Here is a 25306-nt window from a genome sequence, read left to right as displayed (position 1 = left end):
CTCCTTAGATTTGAATCAATGAAGTGATAAATTCATTTCTGTAAGTACTTACAGTTTTCCTTAACAAACCGAATAGTGCGATTATAAACTTTAGAAAAATATATCATAAGGCCCATTGTACAAATTATGAAAACCCAAGTTATGATAAAGGCTGGCTGCTTTGTTTGTTCGTCGATATATCAATACCTTCAATGCACACACTATGCTTAGTATAGCATTACTAATAAGATTGTTACATGACGAAAATATAAGAATAGATTTGGGTTTCCCAGGACATGAAAATTTTCACAAGTTAAAATATATAAAGAGTTCACTGCTTACTAGTGTAATCAATTATTTTGTGATCTAGTGAATATACATGGTAAGTTATGATTTGGCTTTTTGCAATGTTTTATGCATTTTATGAAGACTAATGTCTGAATTATAAATCCTGAAAATGATCTTACACATAACCTGTACGAAAATTCATCTTTTAATAAATAATAATGTTTAAGTTAAATCGATTTATGACTATTAAACAACGGTATACTACTATTGCCTTTATTTACAAAGTTGCAAAACCGACTGTCCCCAATAATAGTTGACAAGAAAATGTTTCCAATTAAAAAAAATTCGTTGCATCCTCTGGTGACCCTCATTGAAAAGTGAAACTTCTAATCCTTACGTCTTTGTAAACATTAAATGTGTTTTCTTAACGATTACCAAATACTACTGTTTGATATGGTTATTCTTGTTATAATTTTTAAATAGGTGTTCATTAAATTAAATTGATTAGATTATTGGTTTTTTTTACATAATTAGTACTTGTAGGTAATGAGCTATTGATTATGCTGTGTAAGTGTCCCAATTACTTATGTAGATGGGTTTTCGTCCGTTGAACAACAAACCAAAGAATGTAAAATATATTTTTTTTGTGTTTCCGTGTTGTAGATATATTCCCGAGCGAGTACTCGAGTATCGCTCGATAAAACCAACGAGTACTCGATTAGTAATTTTTCACCGAGTTGACATCCCTAGTTTTTGGTAACGTTATGTATACATAAATTAATGCGACCAATAACTAATATGATGACGTTTATAGATTCAAATAAATGCGAACAAGAAAGAAACTTCTGATGACGTATTACACACAATTAAATATATTGATTAATTCATAACTGCTTTTTTCAATAACTAATGACAAGAAATGATAACGTTTTCTAAATAAAAGGGCCAGATTTTCTTCATATGAAAACCAATTGGAAAAGAGTGCAGTGTAAATAATATGTGGCTTCCCATCAAATAACTAATTAATTAAAAATTGGTACACCGGCAAATTTTGCTTACGAGAATATTTACATGCATCTCACGTGAATTTTACATGAATATTACAAATTCACGTGAAAAATTTTATGAATATGCAAAAGCCAGATTAAGAAAGATTTATGTTTGTTTTAAAAGAATTTGTGTGCCTAATTGCACCCCTTCTTGTTTTCCATTGTTGCGATCCAGTGTAGACCACAACACCAAGTTAATATTGGTAATTCATTGAATCTTCCCTTGTAAATTTTGTTTTTTGTGACATGTATGTTACGGGCATCTACATTTCGAGGCATATAGCACGTATTTCTTCTTTCTATACCATTATTGTAGCGTTTCTGTTTCTAACAGACGTGGTTCATTGCTTTTACACCAAAATATACCTACTATCGTAAAATTATGTCCCTACATCACTTTTTCCGCAAGAATTATGCATGTTTTCACATTTTTTCCGCAAGTCACGTGACATTATTAAGAGATAAACCACTTGACCAAAAAAGAAAAATTTTCTTCTGATTAAATTTTCTGAAATGTTCAGATCTTTCATATGAGTTCAATATGGTCTTTGTATAAGCTTTGGTACGAATGCTCTATTCAATTGAACTTGGATAGTGTATTTTCAATAAGGTTAGGTCTAAATTGCCTGAAGGTAAAAAATATTAAATTAATTTGAATAACTTTTTTTTGAAAATTCACGTGGATTTCACGTCAAAATTTTTTGTGATGTTCACATGAGATTCACGTGAGTTTCACGTGAAAGCTCGTTTCAGGTGAAATACAGATGAATTTCACATGATATTCACATAAATCTCAATTCAAGTGAAATTCACGTGAGTGAAATTTCCCTGTGTACATGGTGCTACGTTTCTGTGTTTTAGGTCCGCCATACAGATAAATGTAGCTTAAACTTGGACAAAGCGCAAATTTGATTTGTTAGGTAAACATATATTCCATTTTCATAATCCAGAATTTACTAATTTTAGACTTTAGCTAGCAGCTGACCAATCGTTCAGGTTGTGAAATTTATAATTTTAAAAACACTTGCCCAAATGTTGAAAGATAATCATTTTCAATTTTCAACTTAATTGAAGAATATTTTATTGCTTTAATTGACGGTCACTAAGGTATTTGTGGGAACTGTTAGAGCTACTTATGGAAGTATGTGACATATTGTTAGAGAATCACGTTTCTTTTTGAGAGATCTCATAATAATTCGATTACAGACCAAATTCAACTATGTTAACTAATTTGTGAAAAGTGTGAAAATGTTAATGCAGTTTTTACTGACTAAAGGTATCTGATTTAGTATCATTTGACAATCTGCAATTGTAATTCTTAGAAATTCCACCAATCTATCTTTAGTTATCGAATAAAAGGGTGAAATGCTTGTATAATCTACAGCAGTAGAAATGTCTAAAATTTGAAATTGTTAATATCTGATATGTGATACTTACACTGACCAGACATGGTGGTCGACTACTTTCAAAAGAAACAAATTGCAAAAAGCTTAATTCAAAATACAACTTTGTTTACCTCAATTGTATTTTTATAATCATTTAAGAAAAGTAATTTAATACGTCACAAATAATATTTTCAAATTCATTGAAAGAACATAACAAATAAACATTACTTTGGATATTGTATAGCATCATTTAAAAATATATAAAGTTGCTAATCTGCATCCCCTTTTGACTTAGAGCACTTAACATCATCAAGAGTCAAATGTTCTGTTATTAAATTTACACCTTTTTAGTGTAAACTTTTTCAAACTCTGCTGAAATGCATTCAAATGGTGATGTTGAAGGAGGTTTTTTCACAAAACGATAAATTTTAAATTTCAAAAATAGAATGGATAAAAGTCTACAGCTATAAATATTTTGAGATCACTGAAGGGGTCCAGTTTTGGATGAGAGGTGCATATTTCACACAATGTTTAATACATTGTGACAATGTAGGCTGTCATTTTTTATGAATGGCAGTAGAGACATATATGCAATGATAAATTGATTCACAGTTTAAAGGAGTTTGGTGTTATTAAAGTGACAATAAGTCACATGTCAAACATGTCAAAGCCATAGGGCTAATCAAATCTCTTACATCATGTATTGGAAATGTGGACATGATTCAAAATACTAAATAATCATTTTACAAGTCGAAAGTCTTTAGCAAATCAGATAAAAGTAGATAAATAATCATCTTTGAAACTACTGAACCTTTAATCTTATTATTTGCTACTACTTTCCATTGCTTGTAATATCAGCGTATATTTTATAATTCTGTATAAGCATGTTCACAGAAACTAACAATAAAAAGTTAATAAACTATAATTAACTGACAAATGTTGGATGGCATGGAAATAACTTACAAACACTAATATAAGGATTGGAAACTATCACCGATAAAACATGTATTAACATTGAAAGTTTATTGATGTCTTGATTGATAATGCCAAAAAGCATTGTTAAAGAGTAAAAGGTAAAACATCGTGTATGTTTTAACATCATGTATATAAATATAATGATGTACACTATTTCAATACTTTGGACTCCACGAACTAGCATTTAGCATTTTACCAAATAGATTCCTATCGTTATGACATATATATACTTTATTAATGCACCTACACTTTTAGGTAAAGTGATGTACACATCAACTTTTGAAATATATGTTATATTAAAGTGAACTAGGTATATATGTATAATCAAATACATATTACACAAGGATCGCAGACCGGTTATTATAAAACCCGCATGTCCGATAACAACTAGAAATATAAAGAAACTATCGGAAACTATGTTACTACCTTCAGATGTGCTACGTGCTCGAATTGGTTTGCTTTCACAAATAATACATAATGGTCTTGATGTATACATTCTAGGAACTCACGTTGTTTATTATCTTAATTACGTGTTTTATTTGTCTTTGTGTATCATTAACGTTCACTGTTCACTGTTTTGTCCATTTTTGGTAATATCCTTCAGGCGTGGCTCGGTACTTGTACATCTCGCCATTGTGTTTTTGTGCTGTGGTCAATTTTTTGTATTCTTGTGTTTCTGTTTTGCGTATGTGCTTTGTCTATATGCAATTTTGTTTTTCTTTGTTCACATATTTGTTTGTCTTTATAGTGATTGAGATTATAACACAATGATGACTGCTTTACCCCTGTTTTTGACATTTGTATCTATTTTGTCTGTTTGTTTTGTTCACACATTGTTGTCATTATAATGGAATTTTATGTGACTGTCATAAAAGTGAGAGATTTAGCTAGCTTTAAAACCTGGTTTAATTCACCATTTTTTCTACATAAGGAAATGTAAGTACCAAGTCAGGAATACAGTTGTTTTTCCATTCGTTTGATGTGTTTGAGCTTTTGATTTTGCCAATTGTTAGGGGTGTTTCCGTTTTGAATTTTCCTTGGAGCCGGTATTTTTGTTGTTTTACTTTTTTTCCATATCTTTATGAGTCTGCAAAGTAAATAACTAGATGAATGAATAAATAGAGTAAAACGAATGACAAGACATAGATTAATATGTCAACAAAATAAGTTTCATTTCCGGATAAATAACTTTTATTATCATCAAATATATATCTTTGATAGCTCCATACTGAAGTGCGGGCATTGCATATACAAAAGTAAGATATCTCCTTGGAAGACATAGTAAATACATTATACAGAAAATGTGTTATATGTTATATGTTACATCGCGTTGATAATATGAGTATTTTGTTTCATACTACAACAATATATATATATTACAAATTATAAGCTAAGTTTCTTTGGTGAGTTTTTACAAAACCGAAAACGGGATATGTAGAATTCATTTTTAAATTACACTACCTGTTAAATTGATTATGAAAAATTAAAGGAAAACAGATTAGCAATAATATAAATAGTGGAAATTTTTTATATATGGTAAATAACTTATTCAAAATCTGACTAAATATATATAGACGAGCTAATAATATATCTTTAAAATCCACATTCAATGCATCTACATGTATTAAAGAAAATTCACACAAAATTTCCATTTAAATCCCCAGCATTCATTGCCTCAAACTTGAGATTAAAAATAGACAAAAATAAATACACTTCCTAGTGAAACTTTCGAGCGACAAACATGTAAATATTATATGAGCGCAAAATATCAAAATCTTTTTAATTATATAATAATCAGAGTAAGTTTGTTTTTTTTCTATTTTATAGTTAACTAAAGGATACATAATTTATCAACCAATTAATAATACATGTATGAAGTATGTGCTAAACACAGTTTTATTCAAATTATAATGACGGTGAATTAACAACAAGGTAACTCTTTGCAAGACCTTACACGCAACAAGGAACAATAGAAATCATTAATAACAAGAACAAACATTAGTTTAATCTTAATTCTATATATTTTCTTACAGTTTGTAGAAATTATGTTCCTTGTATTATAATTAACCAAATAGTATGAAAGAATATTTCATTGATGCGTTTTTTTCTAAACATTCATAACAATTCAACGGTACATATAAAATAGACTAGAAAATAGTTCTCATATAAAAATATTTATATGTATAATGCAGTATATAATGACATCGAGCATCACTGAGGGGACATTTATTGTAGAAATGCGGATCTCGTCCAGGAAAATGGGTACCGTTAATAACATTAGGTAGTAAATTAGGCAAGCATGACCAGAAGTGGATTTGGCTTTTCCTTTAACCATGCAATTCATCAAGTATTCACAATTAATATATTCTTGAATTTCAATTTTTAGATTTAAGCGATGACTATATATTCAGAACAGCGCGTCGGACGCACAAATTTTATAAAGTGTTTTTTTCCATGTTCATTAATCGTAAAATTGAGTGTGATTATTATCAAATTTAATGTTTAAAATTGAAATTTATGACACGAAAGATGAATAAATAAAAAATATAATAAAAAAAAAAAAAAAACATGAAGTGATTTAAAATAACATTCAGTCAAATGTGTATTTACATGTCATATGTAAAACACGTATTTCGTTCTCCTTAAAATGTTACGACCCAGTGTTCAATAACAAAAACAGTATAAAATGTATCAGTTTCCTTAAAGTGGTTTACTTAAATCTTTAACAAGACTGAAATTGAATATGAAAAAAAGATATCTAGTGATACTCGATGTTATTAAATTTTCGTAATTATGTCCGAGGGGTCACTCGTTATACTTAAATGTTTACATTTTGAAAATTCAAATTAAATGTTTCATATCTGAATTAAAATATACAAGTTGGAAAAGGAAAAAAAGAGATAAAAATACTGCATAAACACCATCCCTATCAAAAACTAAAAGTCAACTTATGTGCCCATTGGTAAGCAGTACATGTAAGTAGTTTCATCTCGAACAATGGCACCCGTTGTGTTATAATCAGATGAAATATATTACTGTAGATTACCCTTTTTGTTTTACACTTGGAGATAACCATACTGTTCAACCAACGGTAGATTATTGTTCTTATTTTAACACATGACAGACAGTGAAAGTTTAAAATGATACGAAAGGTATTACATGTTAAGGGATAGAAACTATCATTACCGATAGCAACAACGATGATATTGCAGACATATAACACAATAAAGCATCAACGACTTTACACCATTTTTTAACTTAAAAAATTTTGTAATCGAAAACGACATATGCATGTACGAATGTACGTATTCTGATATCAATATTAATATATTCATTTGATTAATCAAAAAATCTAGCTTCAAAATTAAACATTTTTTTATTATTTCATTGTTATAACAAAATGTTTGCATTGGGAGTTTACTTTGTATATGGCTGATTAAAAAGCAGAGTGCTGTTAGTAGATCAATGTTATAAAAGTTTACATTACACGATTGACATTTATAAAAAAATAATTTGCAACTATGATATGATATAATAGCCCCTTTAAAATAATCAAATAACACAACTATTTAAGATAATACATTCCTATATTTCAAACGTAGATTTACGACATTTTCCAGACTTTTAAAACGAATGCAAGGCAATGGCAATAACGTTGTATATTGCTTTCTATTGTTTTCCTACATATTTCATTTATTTTACTCATACATTAATCGTGAAATGATCCATTCTACGATCTCTTAGTTTCTAATTTTTTTTTTCGGAATATACCGTAATTGCTGAAAATGAGTAAATTAAAAAACCACGTTAATCCATATTAATTCACCACAATTCCAATCAAAACGAGAAGGACAGGATCATGCATATGGTCGTTGAATTTAGTTTTTCTATGTTGTGTTTTGTGTACTATTATTTGTCTATTTCTTTTTATACATTGCTTTGTCAGTTTATTTTCGACTTATGAGTTTAAATGTCCCTTTGGTATCGTTCGCCCCTCTTTTAAGGCCAGATAGTGTATTATAACGTTTTGCTCAGTCAGCAAATCATAAAGCCTATTATTTTTAAGTATAGATAATCCAGATTTTTTTTTAAGGTTTTGATGATCGTAAATGATAAGGACTTTCATTTTGATCTTTTATTTAGCTCATGATGATTGTTCCATTAACAAACACAAAACCGAATGAAATCGTATTTTCAACATGTCTTTTTAAATGACACTGTCATCAGTTTCAAGCGGGTATACTTTTCAATTTTGTTATGTGATATGGGCAAACCATACTCATGTGGTTATTGAATATTTAATAGTATCCAGAACAAATATAAGACAATACGAAAAGAACATAACGAAAACATTGAATTAACTTCAATAAATTAAAATGTTTACCTATCATGTTTGTTTGTTTTCAACATAAGGAAATGCCTGTACCTTGTCAGGAATATGATAGTTGTTTGTCATTCGTTTGATGTGTTTGAGCATTTGATTTTGCCATTTGATAAGGGACTTTCAGTTTTGAATTTTCCTTGGAGTTTGGTATTTTTGTTATTTTACTTTTCACACATTGTTGTCAATATAATGGAATTCTATATGACTGTCTTGCAAGTGAGAGGTTTAGCTAGCTATAAAACCAGGTGGTTCTTTTTACCTTACGGAAATACCTGTACCAAGTCAGGAATAACAGTAGTTTTACATTCGTTTGATGTGTTTGAGCTTTTGATTTTGCCATTTGATAAAGGACTGTCCGTGTTGAATTTTCCTTGGAGTTCGGTATTTTTGTTATTTTACTTTTGCCTGTACCAAGTCAGGAATATGACAGTTGTTTTCTATTCGTAAGTTAGTTCAGCGTTCAATCTGTCAGGTTTTGTGGACTTCCCCCTTTTTGAATATACATTTGAGTACGGTATTTGTGTTTATACTTTTTAATATATTTTCTAGATGAAAGTTCCAAGAGCCATTGAAGAGACAAAATTTAACAATGAAGATGACGAAAAAATTGTAGGAGCAATAAAACAATGTCTCGAAGACGATAGTTGTCTACCTTTGTTAAAGGAAGAGATTAAATTAAAAATTCAGTGTAAGAGGGTAATATCAGGAGAGGAAGAATTAAAAGTGGAACATCGTCGACCTGTAAAATATTTAGTGAGTTTTCGGCAAAAAATACGAAATTAACCATCTTAAGGCGAAAACATAGAAATGTTTTAATGCTTTTGTTTCATTAACTTGAGGCACATTGCTGTGTGTCAGTCGCACGGGCACTAATTTAAATGACAATTCTTCTTGTTAATTATAGAGTAAAACCAAAATCTTTTCATAATTGATCTTGATACTTAGAAACTTAGATAATAGCACTGGATTAGTATTGCTGATGAACCTTATCCGTATGTCGCAGTTTGCAAAACCTGATTAAAAATTAAAACGAAACTATATAAATTTCGACGAAGGATGAGAAACAGAAACATTTTATGGCATCGACATATCAATTTTTTTCCGTATGTTCATGTTTGTTCCTGTCATTTCATATTGTTTTTGTTATGCATTTTCCTTGATTGATTACACATTTAATGCAGTAATAACATTTAATGCAAACATAGAAAATCATAAAAGTGTCGTTAATAAATCCTCAACAATATTTATTTATACAGTTAACAGAAGAAGAAGTATTCAAACGTAACAGACGGAAGGAACAGAACAGAAAATCAGCTGTCCGTACACGGGCAAGACAGAAAGCACGAATAGCAGTACTGGAAAAAGTACAAAATATATTAAAGACTTTGTTCGTTTTAGATACAATTACAAATTTTTATATAATTTATTTTCAATTTGAAAAACTGAAATGCAAACACTTCTTTTTATAAATCAAATTTATGTTTCAGAATAACGAAAGTATTGGCAAAAGACATCTCCAGCATCATTTCAAAACACCAAAAATTAATGTAAAAAAAGAAATTACTAACATTTTAAATATGGAGAGAAAGTAAACATTTTCTTATGCATCAAACATTTTCCAAATTGTATAGTTTTTTAAGGGTCCCTTAATTGAATTTACTACACATGAAAAGAAGTCTAGATACGCTTCAGCACTTGCATAACAGTCATAAGAGGTCTACAATTTACACAAAAGAATCGTAATATGCTTACTATTATGAATTAACGATTATCAGAACATAAGTTTTCATATTTAATAGTAATAATTCTACATAATTTGCACGAACTCGTCTTGACGAAAACACATGGAATCAAATTTCTCAATTTTTTCATTATTTTCATTCCAACCGATTGTGAAAAATTGTTTTCCTCACAAGTGAAATGTCTGTTATCGGCAAAAAATTGGTCGAAATTTAATTATGACGTCAAATTTTCTTGGTTTCGTTTGAATTTCCTATTGCGACGTCATGAAGAAAGGCGACCATGTCTAATGACATCACATATAAAGAACACAATTTTCAAAAAATCTTTAAAAAGGAAGAATAAAAATCATTAGAGAAACAGATTCCATCACTATTACTCGTGTATTACGATATTTCTCCACTCTCAACAGTTAAATTTCAATTATCTAAAAAGTTTGGCAAGTCTCGCGCTTTAAATTTAACTGTCTCGAATGGAAAAATATCGTAACACACTTGTTGCAGTGGTAGAATCCCCCTCCCCCCCTCTGTCCATCACAACGTGTTAACCAATGATGAAATTATCATCTGATAAGAATCGTTTTAGATGCGCTTAAGTGATTTGTTTTTTTTTTTAAATTATGCATTGATCTAGTAAAAAGTAAAATAACAAAAATACCGAACTCCAAGGAAAATTCAAATCGGAAAGTCCCTTATCAAATGGCAAAATCAAAAGCTCAAACACATCAAACGAATGGAAAACAACTGTCATATTCCTGACTGGGGTACAGGCACTTCCTTATGTAGAAAATGGAGGATTTACAGACAAAGAAGTTATTTTTGTTACAGTGTTATTTACATAATGCAAACGTTTCCGTACACTGCATTGTTAATATAACCTAGGATACCAATTGTGGATCGATGAAAACTATATATAGATATAAGAAGATGTGGTATGAGTGCCAATGAGACAACTCTCCATCCAAGTCAAAATTTATAAAAGTAAACCATTATAGGTCACAGTACGGTCTTCAACACGGAGCCTTGGCTCACACCGAACAGTAAGCTATAAAGGGCCCCAAACATTTCTAGTGTAAAACCATTCAAACGGTAAAACCAACGGTCTAATCTCTATACAAAACGAGAAACGAGAAACACTTATGAACCACATCAACAAACGACAACTACTGAACATCAGATTTCTGACTTAGGACAGGTGCAAACAAATGCAGCGGGTTTAAACGTTTTAATGGTACCAAACCTTCAATCTTTTTCTGAAACAATAGTGTAACATCACAACAAAGAAAGACACACTATAAAATATCAACTGAAATAGCTTAACTCAACCAAAGTCAATAGTCAAAGTCAAAGTCAATCAATAGTCTTGCTCAGGTAAGTTTCGGATTAAGTATGGTTTGTTGTACTGTCGTATAATTGTTTAGGATTCCTGCTATCCTGTTTACGTTTTATTTAAGAAAACAAAAATCTAAACCGTGTTTGACCAATTCAGCCACTAACTTTCATGAAAGATAACAGGCTCAGTATTTGACATGTAAGACGCTCGTCGCTGTTTGGGTAACGCACACAATTTTATCAAAAAACGTAACAACTGTAATAAAAGTGGAAGGATTAGCTAACTATAAATCCAGTTTAACCTACCATTTTTTTTTATAGGAAAATGACTGTATTAAGACAGGATTACGACAGTTGTTTTCCAGTCGGTTACCCTTGTTGATATAGTCAAACGTTTGGATTGGTCAGGTTTTATGGAACTTCCCTTTTTGAATTTAATTTGGAGTTCGGTATATTTCATGATTTATTCTTTCCGTCTACATATATAAAGACCGCAGCGATGTTAAGGCAATTTCGATAAGATTTTGTCAGGGGCAGATAACCCCGTAAACACCTCATTATGTATTCATATATTCATTAATGGCGGAAAATCCGTAAGCAGCGTCTATCGATGAAACTGTATGAAATCAAATTACATACATGCCTGTCAACTAAAAACAGGTATTCATATGATGTAATTTGTGTATCGAAACACGAATATTGTATGTTTGTGCTATAATTATTATGGCAAACAGTTGCAATAGCTGTTTTTCTTGACGAGATTGTCGGCTTTTGGACCCCGCCTCGTTTTGCAGATTAACCAATCAGTGAACGATCGCCGTCAAAAAGATGTTTGTAGTTTGCAGAATGGAAAGAACCTTGCAGCGAAAATTATTTTCACTTCTACGTGAAAATCTAACCAGAAAAGTAAGTGTAAGCCACCAAATATGTATTATTTAGGAAACATACGTTGCTTGTTTTGTTAATCATTCGCTTCAGAAAGCGAAAAACTGCATACTATTAGATAAAAGCGAGTTCAGTGTTGGCAAGTATGATATACACGTGGTCAAAACGAAACTAGACTGCAACAAATATATGAAATTTGAATAATTTATCGATTCCCGTCAATAAATGAACAGAATATCGAATGAAACAAGTTTCCTGCATTATACCAAGAGCCAATTCTCAACATTTACCCTTAAATTCGTTTCAAACTTTCGTTTCGAAGCCGAAGGTATCCTGCCATTCCTGGTTGGGTACATTTGCTCCACCGTTCACTTCTCTCCGGAACCCACGTAGCTGGACTAGAGCCATGATCTCTACCTTGAAAGCATCGAGCTCTTAAAGGAGCCCTAAACACGTAATCTGGAGCTCGACCACATATGGTGTACCCCCCCCCCCCCCCCCCCCCCCCACCACCACCAACCTCTACTCTCACCATAAAATCAGAAAAAAGTGCCGCTTGTAATAAAGTTGCTTATTCTGTGACAACAGACCAGAGTGCGGAGGCACGAAAGTACGCAAATCACATTATCAATTTATAAATGGAGAAGGCCACAGCTCTTAAGGAACCAATAGATTAAGGGGGGTCTCATACTTATTGCTCTGAATGTTAGTCTACTACAAGCCGCTGAGACAAAAAAAAATTACAACACATACAAGTCATGCAAGTGTTATGGACCAAGCGTAACAGTTAAAACAAACCAGACACCATGAACACAAATTAAACAACAATAATCATAAATGAAATATCAGTTATCACACATACTTGAAAGAAGCATATTTTTATTTGGAGCTCCGCCTAAGAATCATTGCTGGTGAATCATTCAGACAATATCTCTAAACAGCTTTCACCAATCTTCATGAAACTTTGGTGAATTGTTTGAATTTATTGACAAAAGTTTTCTTTCCAATTCTATTAGGTATTTTTGATATCTGGTTTTTGAGTATTCATAATTATTTATTCATAATAAAGGGTCGAAATTATGGCGTTTTTCGGACAATGACTCAAAAACGCTTAAACAAATTTTCATGAAACTTTGCTTAAATGTAACGTAAGCTCCCTTAAGATTTTTTTATATATTTTAGATTTTACTTATTCCAGTTATGGGATTTTGTTCATAAAAATTTTCATGAATTGTGCCACTGTGCGCAAGTTTTTTTTTTATCTTGTATACCCCCACTTTTAGTCTTTAAAAAAGTGGGGGTACAAATGTACTGTTTTACTTCTGTCTTTACATCCTAAAGTCAGTCGGTCCGTCCGTCCCATGAATATTTTGTGTCGCATCTTTCTCAGGAACATTACAGGGATTTCTGAAATTTCAGGTTTTAGAGTTTATATGAGTCAGCTATACCGTGTCATGCTTTTTCAGATTCATCCCTCAACAACTTCCTGTTTACCTTATACTTTAAGGGTATGGGGGTATAATAAGTGAGCAGTAAATCAAAGATTCACCTGTTTTTTATACGCCCGTTTACGGGACGTATTATGGTATACCTTTGTCCGTCAGTCTGTCCGTCCGTTTGTCCTTCGTCAACATGTCAGACATTAACTCAAAAACGCTTTAACCAATTTGCATAAAACTTTGATGAATTGTTTATACCTATTGACGTGAGCTCTCATTCGTTTTTTTTAATTTTAGATTTAACGTTTCCGAGTTATTGGGTTATATTCGTTAAAAAAAGGGGGATTTTCCAGTTTTCGGACAATAACTCAAGAATGCTTTCACCAACTTGCAAGAAGTTGTGGTGAATTGTTTATATCTATTGACATGAGCTCCCTTTTGATTATTATAAATTTTAGATTTTATGTTTCTGAGTTACAGGTTTTTATTCATATAAAAATGGTAGATTTTCCAGTTTTCGGACAAAAACTCAAAAATGCTTTCAGCAGTTCTTATGAAACTTTGGTGAATTGTTTATATCTATTGATGTAAGCTCCCTTTAGAGTTTTATAAATTTTACATTTTACATTTCTGAGTAATGGTGTTTTATTCATTAAAAAAGGGGGGATTTCCCAGTTTTCGGAGAATAACTCAAAAATGAGGGGAGGGGGGGGGGGGGGGGGGGCTGGCTATTTTGAGCAGTGAGTGCTCTCAGCATTTCTAGTTAATCATCATGATCATAAAAATTAATTTAAGACATAAAGACGAGCTTAAATGACAACACGCGTATCATGTGTTCATGGCACAGCTCTTTATTTGCATAGGATGAAGCAATTCCAGAAATCTGAGAAAAAATAGGCATTATATCTACATGTGTATGAATAAAATTCTGATATCAAATAAGGGTTGTGTGGCAGACGTAATTTCTTTATTCAAGAAATTATATGAATCATTATACACATGTTTATGCTCCTTATTTTAAAAAAAGTATCTATTTGTAATTAAATAACTACTTTCTCTTTTTTTTTTTAGCTCACCTGTCAATTACAAGATACAGTATGCCATTCCAGCTTTGATAAATATAAAGTAATGGTTTGAATTTGGAGAGCTTTATTATTATAGACAGGTAAATTGTTTTATCCTGCAATTAGCACACTATTGTACAATGAGGCAACTCTCCTCAAGAGTCCAAATGATGCAGAAATTAACAACTTTAGGTCACCTTATGGCCTTCAACAATGAGCAAAGCCCATAGTCCATTATATAAAAGGCCCTGAGGTGACATATGTAAAACATTTCAAAGGAGAAAACTAACGGCCTAATTAATGTAAAAAAAAATGAATGAAAAAACAAATATGTAACACAGCAACAAATGACAACTGCTGAATTACAGACACATACATACAGAATGTGGCGGAGTTAAACATGTTAGAGAGCCTGGCTTTCTTCCTGTTTTATAATTTGTGCAAATAAATTTCTGTTTTCTTGCTTTGTAAGAATATTGTATGATGTAAATTCAGAAATTATTGCCATATTTTTATAAGGCAACTTTGAATATCGCAATTATAAGAATTCATATTCTGAAATCTATACATATAAGTAACTGTACAAGTATGTAGATTTTTCTGAAATCACAATTATTAATCTCACTTTTTTGTCCATTTTTCAAAATTTGCATTAATAAATGTACCCAATAATCATGATAATTTTTATTCGACTGCAGTCGTATATTGGTATGACATTGGCGTCGTTGTCGTCCGAAGACACATTTGTTTTCGCACTCATACTTAAGTTGAAGTGAATGGATCTCTATGATATTTTACCATAAGGTTCAATACCACAAAAGGAAGGTTGGGATTGATTTTGGGGGTTATGGTACCAACAGTTAAGGAATTAAGGGCCAAAAACAAGCATTTTTATACGACCGCAAAAAAATTTTTGTGGTCGTATATTGGTATGACGTTGGCGTCGTCGTCGTCCGAAGACACATTGGTTTTCGCACTCTAACTTTAGTTTAAGTGAATGGATCTTTATGAAATTTTACCACAAGGTTCAATACCACAAAAGGAAGGTTGGGATTGATTTTGGGGGTTATGGTAATAACAGTAAAGGAATTAGGGGCCAAAAAGGGGCCAAAAATAAGCATTTTTGTAACTTCCAGACATAACTTGTGTGTTAGTGTATGGATCTCTCTGACATTGTACCACAAGGTTCCATATCACTAAAGGAATGCTGGGATTGATTTTGGGGGTAATTGCCTCCAAATTTTAGGAATTAGGGGCCAAAAAAGGGGCAAAAAACAAGCATTTTTCTAGTTTCATGACAATAACTTGTGTGTAAGTGTATGGATCTTTCTGAAATTGTACTACAAGGTTCCATATCACAAAGGGAAAGCTGGGTTTGAGTTTGGGGGTAATTGCCCTAAACATTTAGGAATTTGGGGCCAAAAAGGGGCCAAAAAACACATTATTTTCTAGTTTCCAGACAATAACTTGTGTTCAAGTGTATGGATCTCTCTGAAATTGTACTGCAAGGTACCATACCACAAAGGGAAGGCTGGGATTGAGTTTGGGGGTGATGAATCATAATGGGGGTTCAAAAAATTTAGGGGGGGGGATTTATTTTTTTTTCCTTTTTTTCTTTTTTTCCTTTTTTGTTTCTTTTAAAATTTTCCATTTTAAGTTGGTTATTTCTGATTTATATTTGAAATCAAATAATAATGATATGGTAGGAGATACACACCAAACAGGATGTGTAAATTATTATATAATAAGTATTGTGCAATAGCAAGAAATTTTCAATTGCACAGTATTGCACAATAGCAAGAAATCTACAATTGCACAGTATTGCGCAATAGCAAGAAATCTTCAATTGCACAGTATTGCGCAATAGCAAGAAATATCCAATAGCACAATATTGCGCAATAGCAAGAAATTGTCAATTGTACAGTATTGCGCAATAGCAAGAAATATTTAATAGCACAGGATTGTGCATAAGAAGATACTTCCTATAAATTGCTTATTTCTTGACCAATTTCAATGGGGTTTTATTCTTGATTTCATGGGGTTCTTTAATATGCTGAATCTAACCGTGTATTTAGTTTTTGGATTTTGGGCCCCGTTTTTAAATTGGTCCACATTGAGGTCCAAAGGGTCCAAAATTAAACTTTGTTTGATTTCATCAAAAATTGAATTATTGGGGTTCTTTGATATGCCGAATCTAACCGTGTATTTAGATTCTTAAATTTTGGTTCCGTTTTCAAATTGGTCTACATTAAGGTCCAAAGGGTCCAAAATTAAACTTAGTTTGATTTTAACAAAAATTGAATTCTTAGGGTTCTTTGATATGCTGAATCTAAACATGTATTTAGATTTTTTATTATGGGCCCAGTTTTCAAGTTGGTCCAAATCGGGGTCCAAAATTAAACTTTGTTTGATTTCAACAAAAATTGAATATATGGGGTTCTTTGATATGCTGAATCTAACCATATATTTAGATTTTTGATTTTTGGGCCCCGTTATCAACTTTGTCCACATTGAGGTCAAAAGGGTCCAAAATTAAACTTTGTTTGATTTCATCAAAAATTGAATTATTGGGGTTCTTTGATATGCCGAATCTAACCGTGTATTTAGATTCTTAATTTTTGGTTCCGTTTTCAAATTGGTCTACATTAAGGTCCAAAGGGTCCAAAATTAAACTTAGTTTGATTTTAACAAAAATTTAATTCTTAGGGTTCTTTGATATGCTGAATCTAAACATGTATTTAGATTTTTGATTATGGGCCCAGTTTTCAAGTTGGTCCAAATCGGGGTCCAAAATTAAACTTTGTTTGATTTCAACAAAAATTGAATATATGGGGTTCTTTGATATGCTGAATCTAACCATGTATTTAGATTTTTGATTTTTGGGCCCCGTTATCAACTTTGTCCACATTGAGGTCAAAAGGGTCCAAAATTAAACTTTGTTTGATTTCATCAAAAATTGAATTCTTGGGGTTCTTTGATATGCTGAATCTAACCATGTATTTAGATTCTGGATATTGGACCATAATAGGTGAATGTCCAATTTAAAATTTTTAAGTTCTTAGACCACATTCATTCTGTGTTAGAAACCTATGCTGTGTCAAATATTTAATCACAATCCAAATGCAAAGCTGTATCAAGCTTGAATGTTGTGTCCATACTTCCCCCAACTGTTCAGGGTTCGACCTCTGCGGTCGTATCAAGCTGCGCCCTGCGGAGCATTTTATTGTAACTTCCAGACATAACTTGTGTGTTAGTGTATGGATCTCTCTGACATTGTACCACAAGGTTCCATATCACAAAGGGAATGCTGGGATTGATTTTGGGGGTTATGGTACCAACAGTTAAGGAATAAGGGGCCAAAAATAAGCATTTTTTCTAGTTTCCTGACAATAACTTGTGTTCAAGTGTATGAATCTCTCTGAAATTGTACTGCAAAGTACCATACCACAAAGGGAAGGCTTGGATTGATTTTGGGGGTAATTGCCTCAAAATTTTAGGAATTAGGGGCCAAAAAAGGGGCAAAAAACAAGCATTTTTCTAGTTTCATGACAATAACTTGTGTGTAAGTGTATGGATCTTTCTGAAATTGTACTACAAGGTTCCATATCAGAAAGGTACAGCTGGAATTGAGTTTGGGGGTAATTGCCCAAAACGTTTAGGAATAAGGGGCCAAAAATAAGCATTTTTCTAGTTTCCAGACAATAACTTGTGTTCAAGTGTATGGATCTCTCTGAAATTGTACTGCATTGTACCATACCACAAAGGGAAGGCTGGGATTGAGTTTAGGGGTGATGAAACATAAGGGGGTTCAAAAAATTGGGGGGGGGGTTTCCTTTTTTTCTTTAAAATTTTCCATTTTGAATTGGTTATTTCTGATTTATATATAAAAGCAAATAATAATGATATGATTTGAATAGGTAAATTAAAAAAATTTAAGTTCTTAGACCACATTCATTCTGTGTCAGAAACCTATGCTGTGTCAAATATTTAATCACAATCCAAATTCAGTGCTGTATCAAGCTTGAATTTTGTGTCCATACTTGCCCCAACTGTTCAGGGATTCGACCTCTGCGGTCATATCAAGCTGCGCCCACATAGCATTTTATTTAATTTAATGAAGTATCTGTACCAACAATAAAATTCATTTACACAGACATGACAGATATTAATACAATAATATACTGAACTTGCTAGCTAAAATTTCTTAGCTGTGGATTACTGATATTGATATTGAAGTATTCCTGTCATCATGGTCATAGTTTACATTTGGAAAAGGAGATACAAAACAATATCGTTAAACATAATACATAAGTTTAAATATTTATTACATAATACATCTTATAGGCACATCTGGGTTTTTCATTTAATTTTAAAGTTTTATAAAAGTAGTGCACCTTATTAAAATGTGTGTGGAAAATTAAATTCTTGTTCAAATGTTGAATGAAGACATTATAAAATAAGGACATGGGAATTATTAATTTATTTTGTTAGCATTTTAACAGTAAATTCTTGAAGAAGTATGTTTGCACTAACTTTTGATTACTTTTCACATGTTGAAAATTTCATTTAATATATATCATATTTGCATTTTCATATTTCAGGGATGATGACCTGCAGTGAGACAGCAGTAGAAAGTTACTTATAACTCATCATGGCCATTATGGAAGATCTGATTAAAATTTGTTTAGAAAGCCACCAAATATGTCCATGAAAAGTAGAAAAAAGACAGCAATTCTACATAATGTACTAAGCAGAAGCATTGACTGTTTCAAGACCAAATGAATTGGAATTTAGTGTTTTGATGCTGAGAGACAGAGGAATATTAACTGGACAATTTAGCTTCTTTTTCATCATCATTGAAGTTGATGTTTACCATCTTAAAGAGCTTTAACCTCAGTTAAAATGAATTCTAAATATAGGCAGTTTGGAGATTTGTGAATTTTCTTACAATTGGAGTTTCAAAAAAGGATTTCATTTAAAAAAAAATGTATTTCACTGATGTAATTTGTCGTCTCTTTCATGAAATATTTGAAGAATCTGCAATATCTAACCAAGTGAGAGATCTTCAGATCATTTGCAGATAGACATATATATGATATTCAGTTGAACTGTAAAGAAGGAAATATTCATTTATAAGACTTATATGAGTGTTTTGTTATTTTTATGGCAAGTACAGGGAAAAGATAAAGTAATTTGATTTAAACATTAATCCTACCTACAGATATACACGAGATATACATGTAGGCATACAATTCACTGATGCACGACAAATGGAGTTACATGTTATTTTAGAACTAAGAATATGACATACATGTATGATTGCCAATGAAACAACTCTCCATCAGAGAACAAATAGTCATATATTGTCCACCAGAGAACAAGAAAATCATATTTTATCATGATTTATATTTCAGTTTCATTTCATAACACAGACTACAGGTTTACAAAAAGTTCAAAAGTATAATAAAAGTGTTTTAATTGCAGTTGTTGGTCATATTGATGTTGGCCTTCAATACTGAGCAAGACCTCTGTACACATGTAGCAGCCACAGAATGTTTGATCCAAAAAATTATGGGTATTTTTCTTTGCTTGCATTTATATCATGTAGCTGCTATTTTGTACATATGTACATTTTAATACATGTTCAGGAATCACGTGTATCTAGTTTGTCTACCGGTATACTTGGAAATCTGGAAATTTTGCATGTTTTCATATTAGTCAAGTTAAAATTGGTTAAACCATTGTATTATTTTGGTTAAAAAATATAAATTGATTTAAATGAGACTGCAATAGTTAATCTCACATTTTTCATCCTTTGTTCAATAATTATAATAATCTAGGGAATAAATTTTACTAAAAAATTTCTGTGTATTTTTAAAAGATATATAAACTTGGAAACTTGTGATGGAATATTTCCACAGTATAAGAGATTCTTATATCTAGCAGGTTTAGCAAAAGATGTTGGGTATACCATGTATACATGTATGGCAATGAGACAGCATTCCCAACACAGACAGATATTACTTTCTTCTTATTTTAAATTTAAAATTGAGAATGGAACAGCAGAAGGTCACCAATAGGTCTTCAATGCAGCGAGAAATTCTCGCACCCGGAGGCGTCCTTCAGCTGGACCCTAAACAAATATATATACTAGTTCAGTGATAATGAACTCCATACTAAACTCCAAATTATACACAAGAAATTAAAATTAAAAATGATACAAGACTTACAGAGGCCAGAGGCTCCTGACTTGGGAAAGGCGCAAAAATGCGGCGGGGTTAAACATGTTTATGAGATAACATATTTATGTAGTACAGCTAGAATTTGATATAAAAATAAGATGATGTGGTATAATTGTCAATGAAGTTTTGATTAACAATTAAGTTGTGTTACTTTTTGTGATTGGGTCAGGTAAAGATTAACCCATGATTTTTGGTAGGTAGCAGTTTTATAAGCATTTACATGTACATACAGTATCATTTTTACTTTCCATGCTGACTATTTTGTCCTGTCCCCTATATCATGATTCATTCATCTGAAACTTTTGGATTGTGTTTACATGTATGTAAAAATAGTTAGTAAGTTATTTCTGTATTTTTATACATACTGGGACATAGAATTTCTTTTATTCGGACAGAAAAGAAATACCATTTCAGTTGGCTCCAATCTCAGCAGTTGATAGGAAATAAGTTTTCTGATTTTAACATCTTTAAGATGAACCTTAATTAAAATATTATGGCACTTCATAACGAAAACACAATTGATTGATCGTGCTGAATGTCACGTAAGCACTTACGGCTTTTTCTTTGTTGTCCATTTGTATTGGTGGACACTTTGTACAGTAGGCAGGAATTTAATATGAAATAAGCGGCAGAAAAAAATAGGTCACTTAGTATTTCCAACTTCATGATAAAATTGTATACTTTTAAGGTTGAGAAATTAAGATGATATATATGCCAAGGCTGCAGATTGAATAATTTGTACATGTACATGTACCTAAATCTGAAACAAATCACAGATGAAATTAAAATTAGTCATACATGTATATGCATCTGATATAATTGTTCAAACTGGTTATCGCTTTATGATATATATATACATGTAGCATGATGTAGTGTAAGCATAAATTATAGAGCACAAAGTTTTTTTAAGTTTGGGTTACTCAATGCCACATCTTCTAATCCTTATTCCAAAAAGGTAGTTTGTGCAAATATTAAAACTTACTCGTTCTATGAAAACAGAAATATATCCCCCATGTTAATCCTGGTGTATGCCTTTGAATCCCAAACAAAATAAAATGAGTAAAAGGAGGGCAGAATGATTTTACCAAGTAACTGTAAGGATGTTAGAATAAGTAAAATATTGCTCCAGATGAGTTGAAAAGGAATATTCTGTGCAATAACATGCAGGAAATAACTATGGGCGTAATAAAAAAAAGCAAGCCATACAAAAAACTGGCATGGTAGCTGGTGAAAATTCATAATTATTTAGATGCAAAACAATCACCCTGCCCCCACCAGAATGAATTCAAAAAGACCTCCCAATCATGATTTACAAATTGATACCAGTCACACTTGATAAGCAGGAGATATTCAACAAATAAAATCTGGATATATTTATGCAGGTAGGAGTTTATAATTATAATTTAAACATTACCAATGACATGCCGAACAAACAAAAAATCATGAATTTTGGTATAAAATTCTTTGTGAAAATGCAACTTTTTTCATTAAAATTTTAATGGTTCACAATACACAAACACTTGAAGAGACCTAGTAGGCTAATCTATTAATTTATATAATGAACTTGCACTTGGAAAATGAGAACTATACAAGCACACCAAATGCGGATTCCGGATTTGAACAAAAAAAGGGGGAAGGCATGCCCCAAGACTGTATAATAATGACCTGAATAATTCTGATTTTTTTCCTTCATTAAATTAAGCAAGCAATAAGATCATATTTGTTTATTCGCCCAATCATATCATTATGACATGAAACGCTGGTGAAAACAAAATATACACTTAGTTTTTCCGTCAGCCGATCCGACTACTACAGGGTCTTTCGAACGCTTTTTTCTTGCATTTCAGGGCGATTATGCTACTACATCTTAAATTAATTGAAAAGTGCAGGTACAAGAGCTATACCAACCCACTCCATTCTGGTATTGGTAGAAAGGCCACATTTCAAATTTTTCAAAAAGTGCTGCTACTAGTTATATAACGTTCGTGTAAAAGAAATTTCACAACCCGAAGTGCCAAAAAGTCAATAAATCGATAGAATTCTCCATGTTTTATTGTTTTTTATTTACAAAGCCTCTAATAAAAAACTAGTGGCAGCACTTTTCCAGTAAAATAAGTTATCCTGATTACAGGGAGACCAAAATCAGGGCGATCCGATTTCATCTTGCACCTGCACTTTTGACTTTTTTGGAAAATGTTTACTTTCAGTTTGAAGTCACGTGACACTAGTGTATTTATATTTTTCTATAAATAAAAGTTTGGAATGTAAATCTGAATAGACCCTTTTCTCTCCGTTTACTTCTATGACGTGTATTTTGGCTTTTAAACAGAGAAAACTAACTCTGAGTTCAATATGATTTTTCTTGTGTATAAAAATGGGAAATTTCTTAATACGACCTTAACATCCCTGCGACCCTTTAGTTGTGCGTATATCAAAATAATGTGAAGGCGAAGTCAATACAAAGTTAAAGAGCCTTGTACATTGTAAAGAAAACTGCAAACTAAATTGACCCAACTCTTCGTTATATGAACTCTGATAGTTGTCGCATTTGGCAATCATACAACATCTCATTTTCTTTATATTGGGTCATCTATGTCTGGAATATAAAAAAAAACAAAATGTAGCGTCTGAAATAATTCTTATCATTTTATTAACAATGGATCTAAACAAGTTTCACATAGTCTTAGTAAAATCACATGCGGTGATCTAAAACCTTTCAATCAAGATGTAAAACCGTTACGAAACCATTTTATTTTAACAGGAAGTAAATTCACTAGAGGAAGATCAGTGTAGCTTAGAACAAACAATAGACTCTTTGAGGACAGAGTTGCAAACTTTGGACAACTTGTTTAAAATACACAAGTGTTCTAAAGTAAAACTTAATTCTACTTGTCGTTTGTCGATACCACTTCAGCCGACTGTGAATAATCTAGTGATGCTTGGAGGGATATAGACTGAATTTAATTCTTTACTATCAATTGTTAGTTACATTTTACAAGTTCTGTAACAATATGCAAGTCAAGCGATAATGTTTAATATTGATTGAGATTATTATATAATATCGATGTTCATTCAAAACAAATATAATGAGTCATTCATACGATTCATACAAGTTTATACCACATGATTGTTTACCGCACAGTACCTTCTAGTCGTATAAACCATCATAGTTTTAGACTAAAATAAAACATGAACTCTCAATTTGTTGTTAATACTGCACATCTGTAAAACTTAACACTGTACGACAAACATGATTTCCAATTTCAGAGAGAGATTTTGTCACAATTATAAGCTTTACGTCTCCTAATTTTTGTGTTAATAGTTCACTGTATATTAAAGATATGATTTATATGAGAAATTGGTTATATGTCCATAGAGACAACCGTGACGAGCTTCCTGACTTGGGAAAGGCACATGCACAAGCGGCAATTTTTAAAGTATTTTTCACATTGTTAACCCTCCAATTTATAAAAAGATAAACAGCTCCACAAAAAATCTGAAAGTGTTTTACCTTTACCTTAAATTAAAATAGAAATGCATTTCCGTAATACTATTTCTGAAGAAGTTTCATATGAAATCATTATAGAGCACACTACAAAACTTTCAGATAAGAGAAATCACTCATTATTCTGCAATAGAATTTACTGCAATTTCAATAAAAGACATCTCACAAGAAATATCTCATGACCCTAGTCAATACGAAAAAAAATAGTGTAATGCCGTACTGCGACATACCGTTGCTCATATTCAAGTTATTTGTTCTCTGGTGGATAAAAGTCTGATTGACAATCACACCACATCTTATAAATTTTATGTAAATTAAAAATCTTAAATCAAATGATCTAATCACAGTAAATAGATCAAATGAATCCCTTATCGCTCCTTGTACTTTAGTTGATTTACAGTATTGTAGGATTCTTAAAGTATACACACACAAAAAAAACCATGGAAATTGTATTGACAGCATCTTTGTTGTCAGCTTACATCAAGGAGATTTAGTCTTTTCTGCAGACCCTTTCCTCGTGTAATAGTATACAAAAACTATCAAAGAATCCATGAATATAAATAGGTACACCAGCCGCGACTCATCAGTGGCGCTTGAACAGTTAGAAGGTAAAATTATATGTGTAGTTGAAGGGCATTGAAAACAAAATAATCAAAAAAAGTTGCGCACACTACGGTTAAGGCTCTTTTCGACTGAGGGTAGAAAAAACCTTAGTATTTCAAATTATTTCACATTTTGTCTCTACATTGGCTGTTCTCTTCAGGAAAAACGATTGGACTAGCTATCTTCATATGTCTTTAACTTTAGAATTAGGAATGCTTGTGTGAAGAGTAGAGAAGTGAAATATTTTAAAATTTAATGTTAACAAAATGTGAAATAATTCGAAACAGTAAGGTTTTTCTAATGTGTATAAAGCTTTGGTTTTTAAGTAGAATGATATAAAAACTCAATAACAATTGAAAGGGTCATGTACGTTGCTATACCGGTATATGAGCAGTTTTATGAAATACCCAAACGAACTTCCTTTATCACTTGAAAAA

The 25306-nt window shown here is 31.6% G+C and overlaps 1 protein-coding gene and 1 long non-coding RNA gene across 2 annotated transcripts; both read left to right on the top strand.

Annotated features, from left to right (window-relative positions):
- Positions 1-319: 319 nt before the first annotated feature.
- LOC127707942 (cyclic AMP-responsive element-binding protein 3-like) lies at positions 320-23962 on the top strand. The gene is made up of 4 exons (XM_052212701.1): positions 320-361; positions 8610-8813; positions 9317-9424; positions 23523-23962. Exons 1-4 carry the CDS (start codon positions 359-361, stop codon positions 23712-23714), a joined length of 507 nt encoding a protein of 168 aa, XP_052068661.1. The 5' UTR covers positions 320-358; the 3' UTR covers positions 23715-23962.
- LOC127707943 (uncharacterized) lies at positions 11729-19546 on the top strand. The gene is made up of 3 exons (XR_007985104.1): positions 11729-12037; positions 14527-14620; positions 19121-19546. It is a non-coding gene; the product is annotated as an uncharacterized LOC127707943 (long non-coding RNA).
- Positions 23963-25306: the final 1344 nt, after the last annotated feature.

The sequence above is a fragment of the Mytilus californianus genome, unplaced genomic scaffold, assembly GCF_021869535.1.
Source record: "Mytilus californianus isolate M0D057914Y unplaced genomic scaffold, xbMytCali1.0.p SCAF_7, whole genome shotgun sequence".
Lineage (NCBI taxonomy): Eukaryota > Metazoa > Mollusca > Bivalvia > Mytilida > Mytilidae > Mytilus > Mytilus californianus.
Note: the sequence above shows the minus strand (reverse complement) of the source record. Positions and strands in the feature narration are given on the sequence as shown.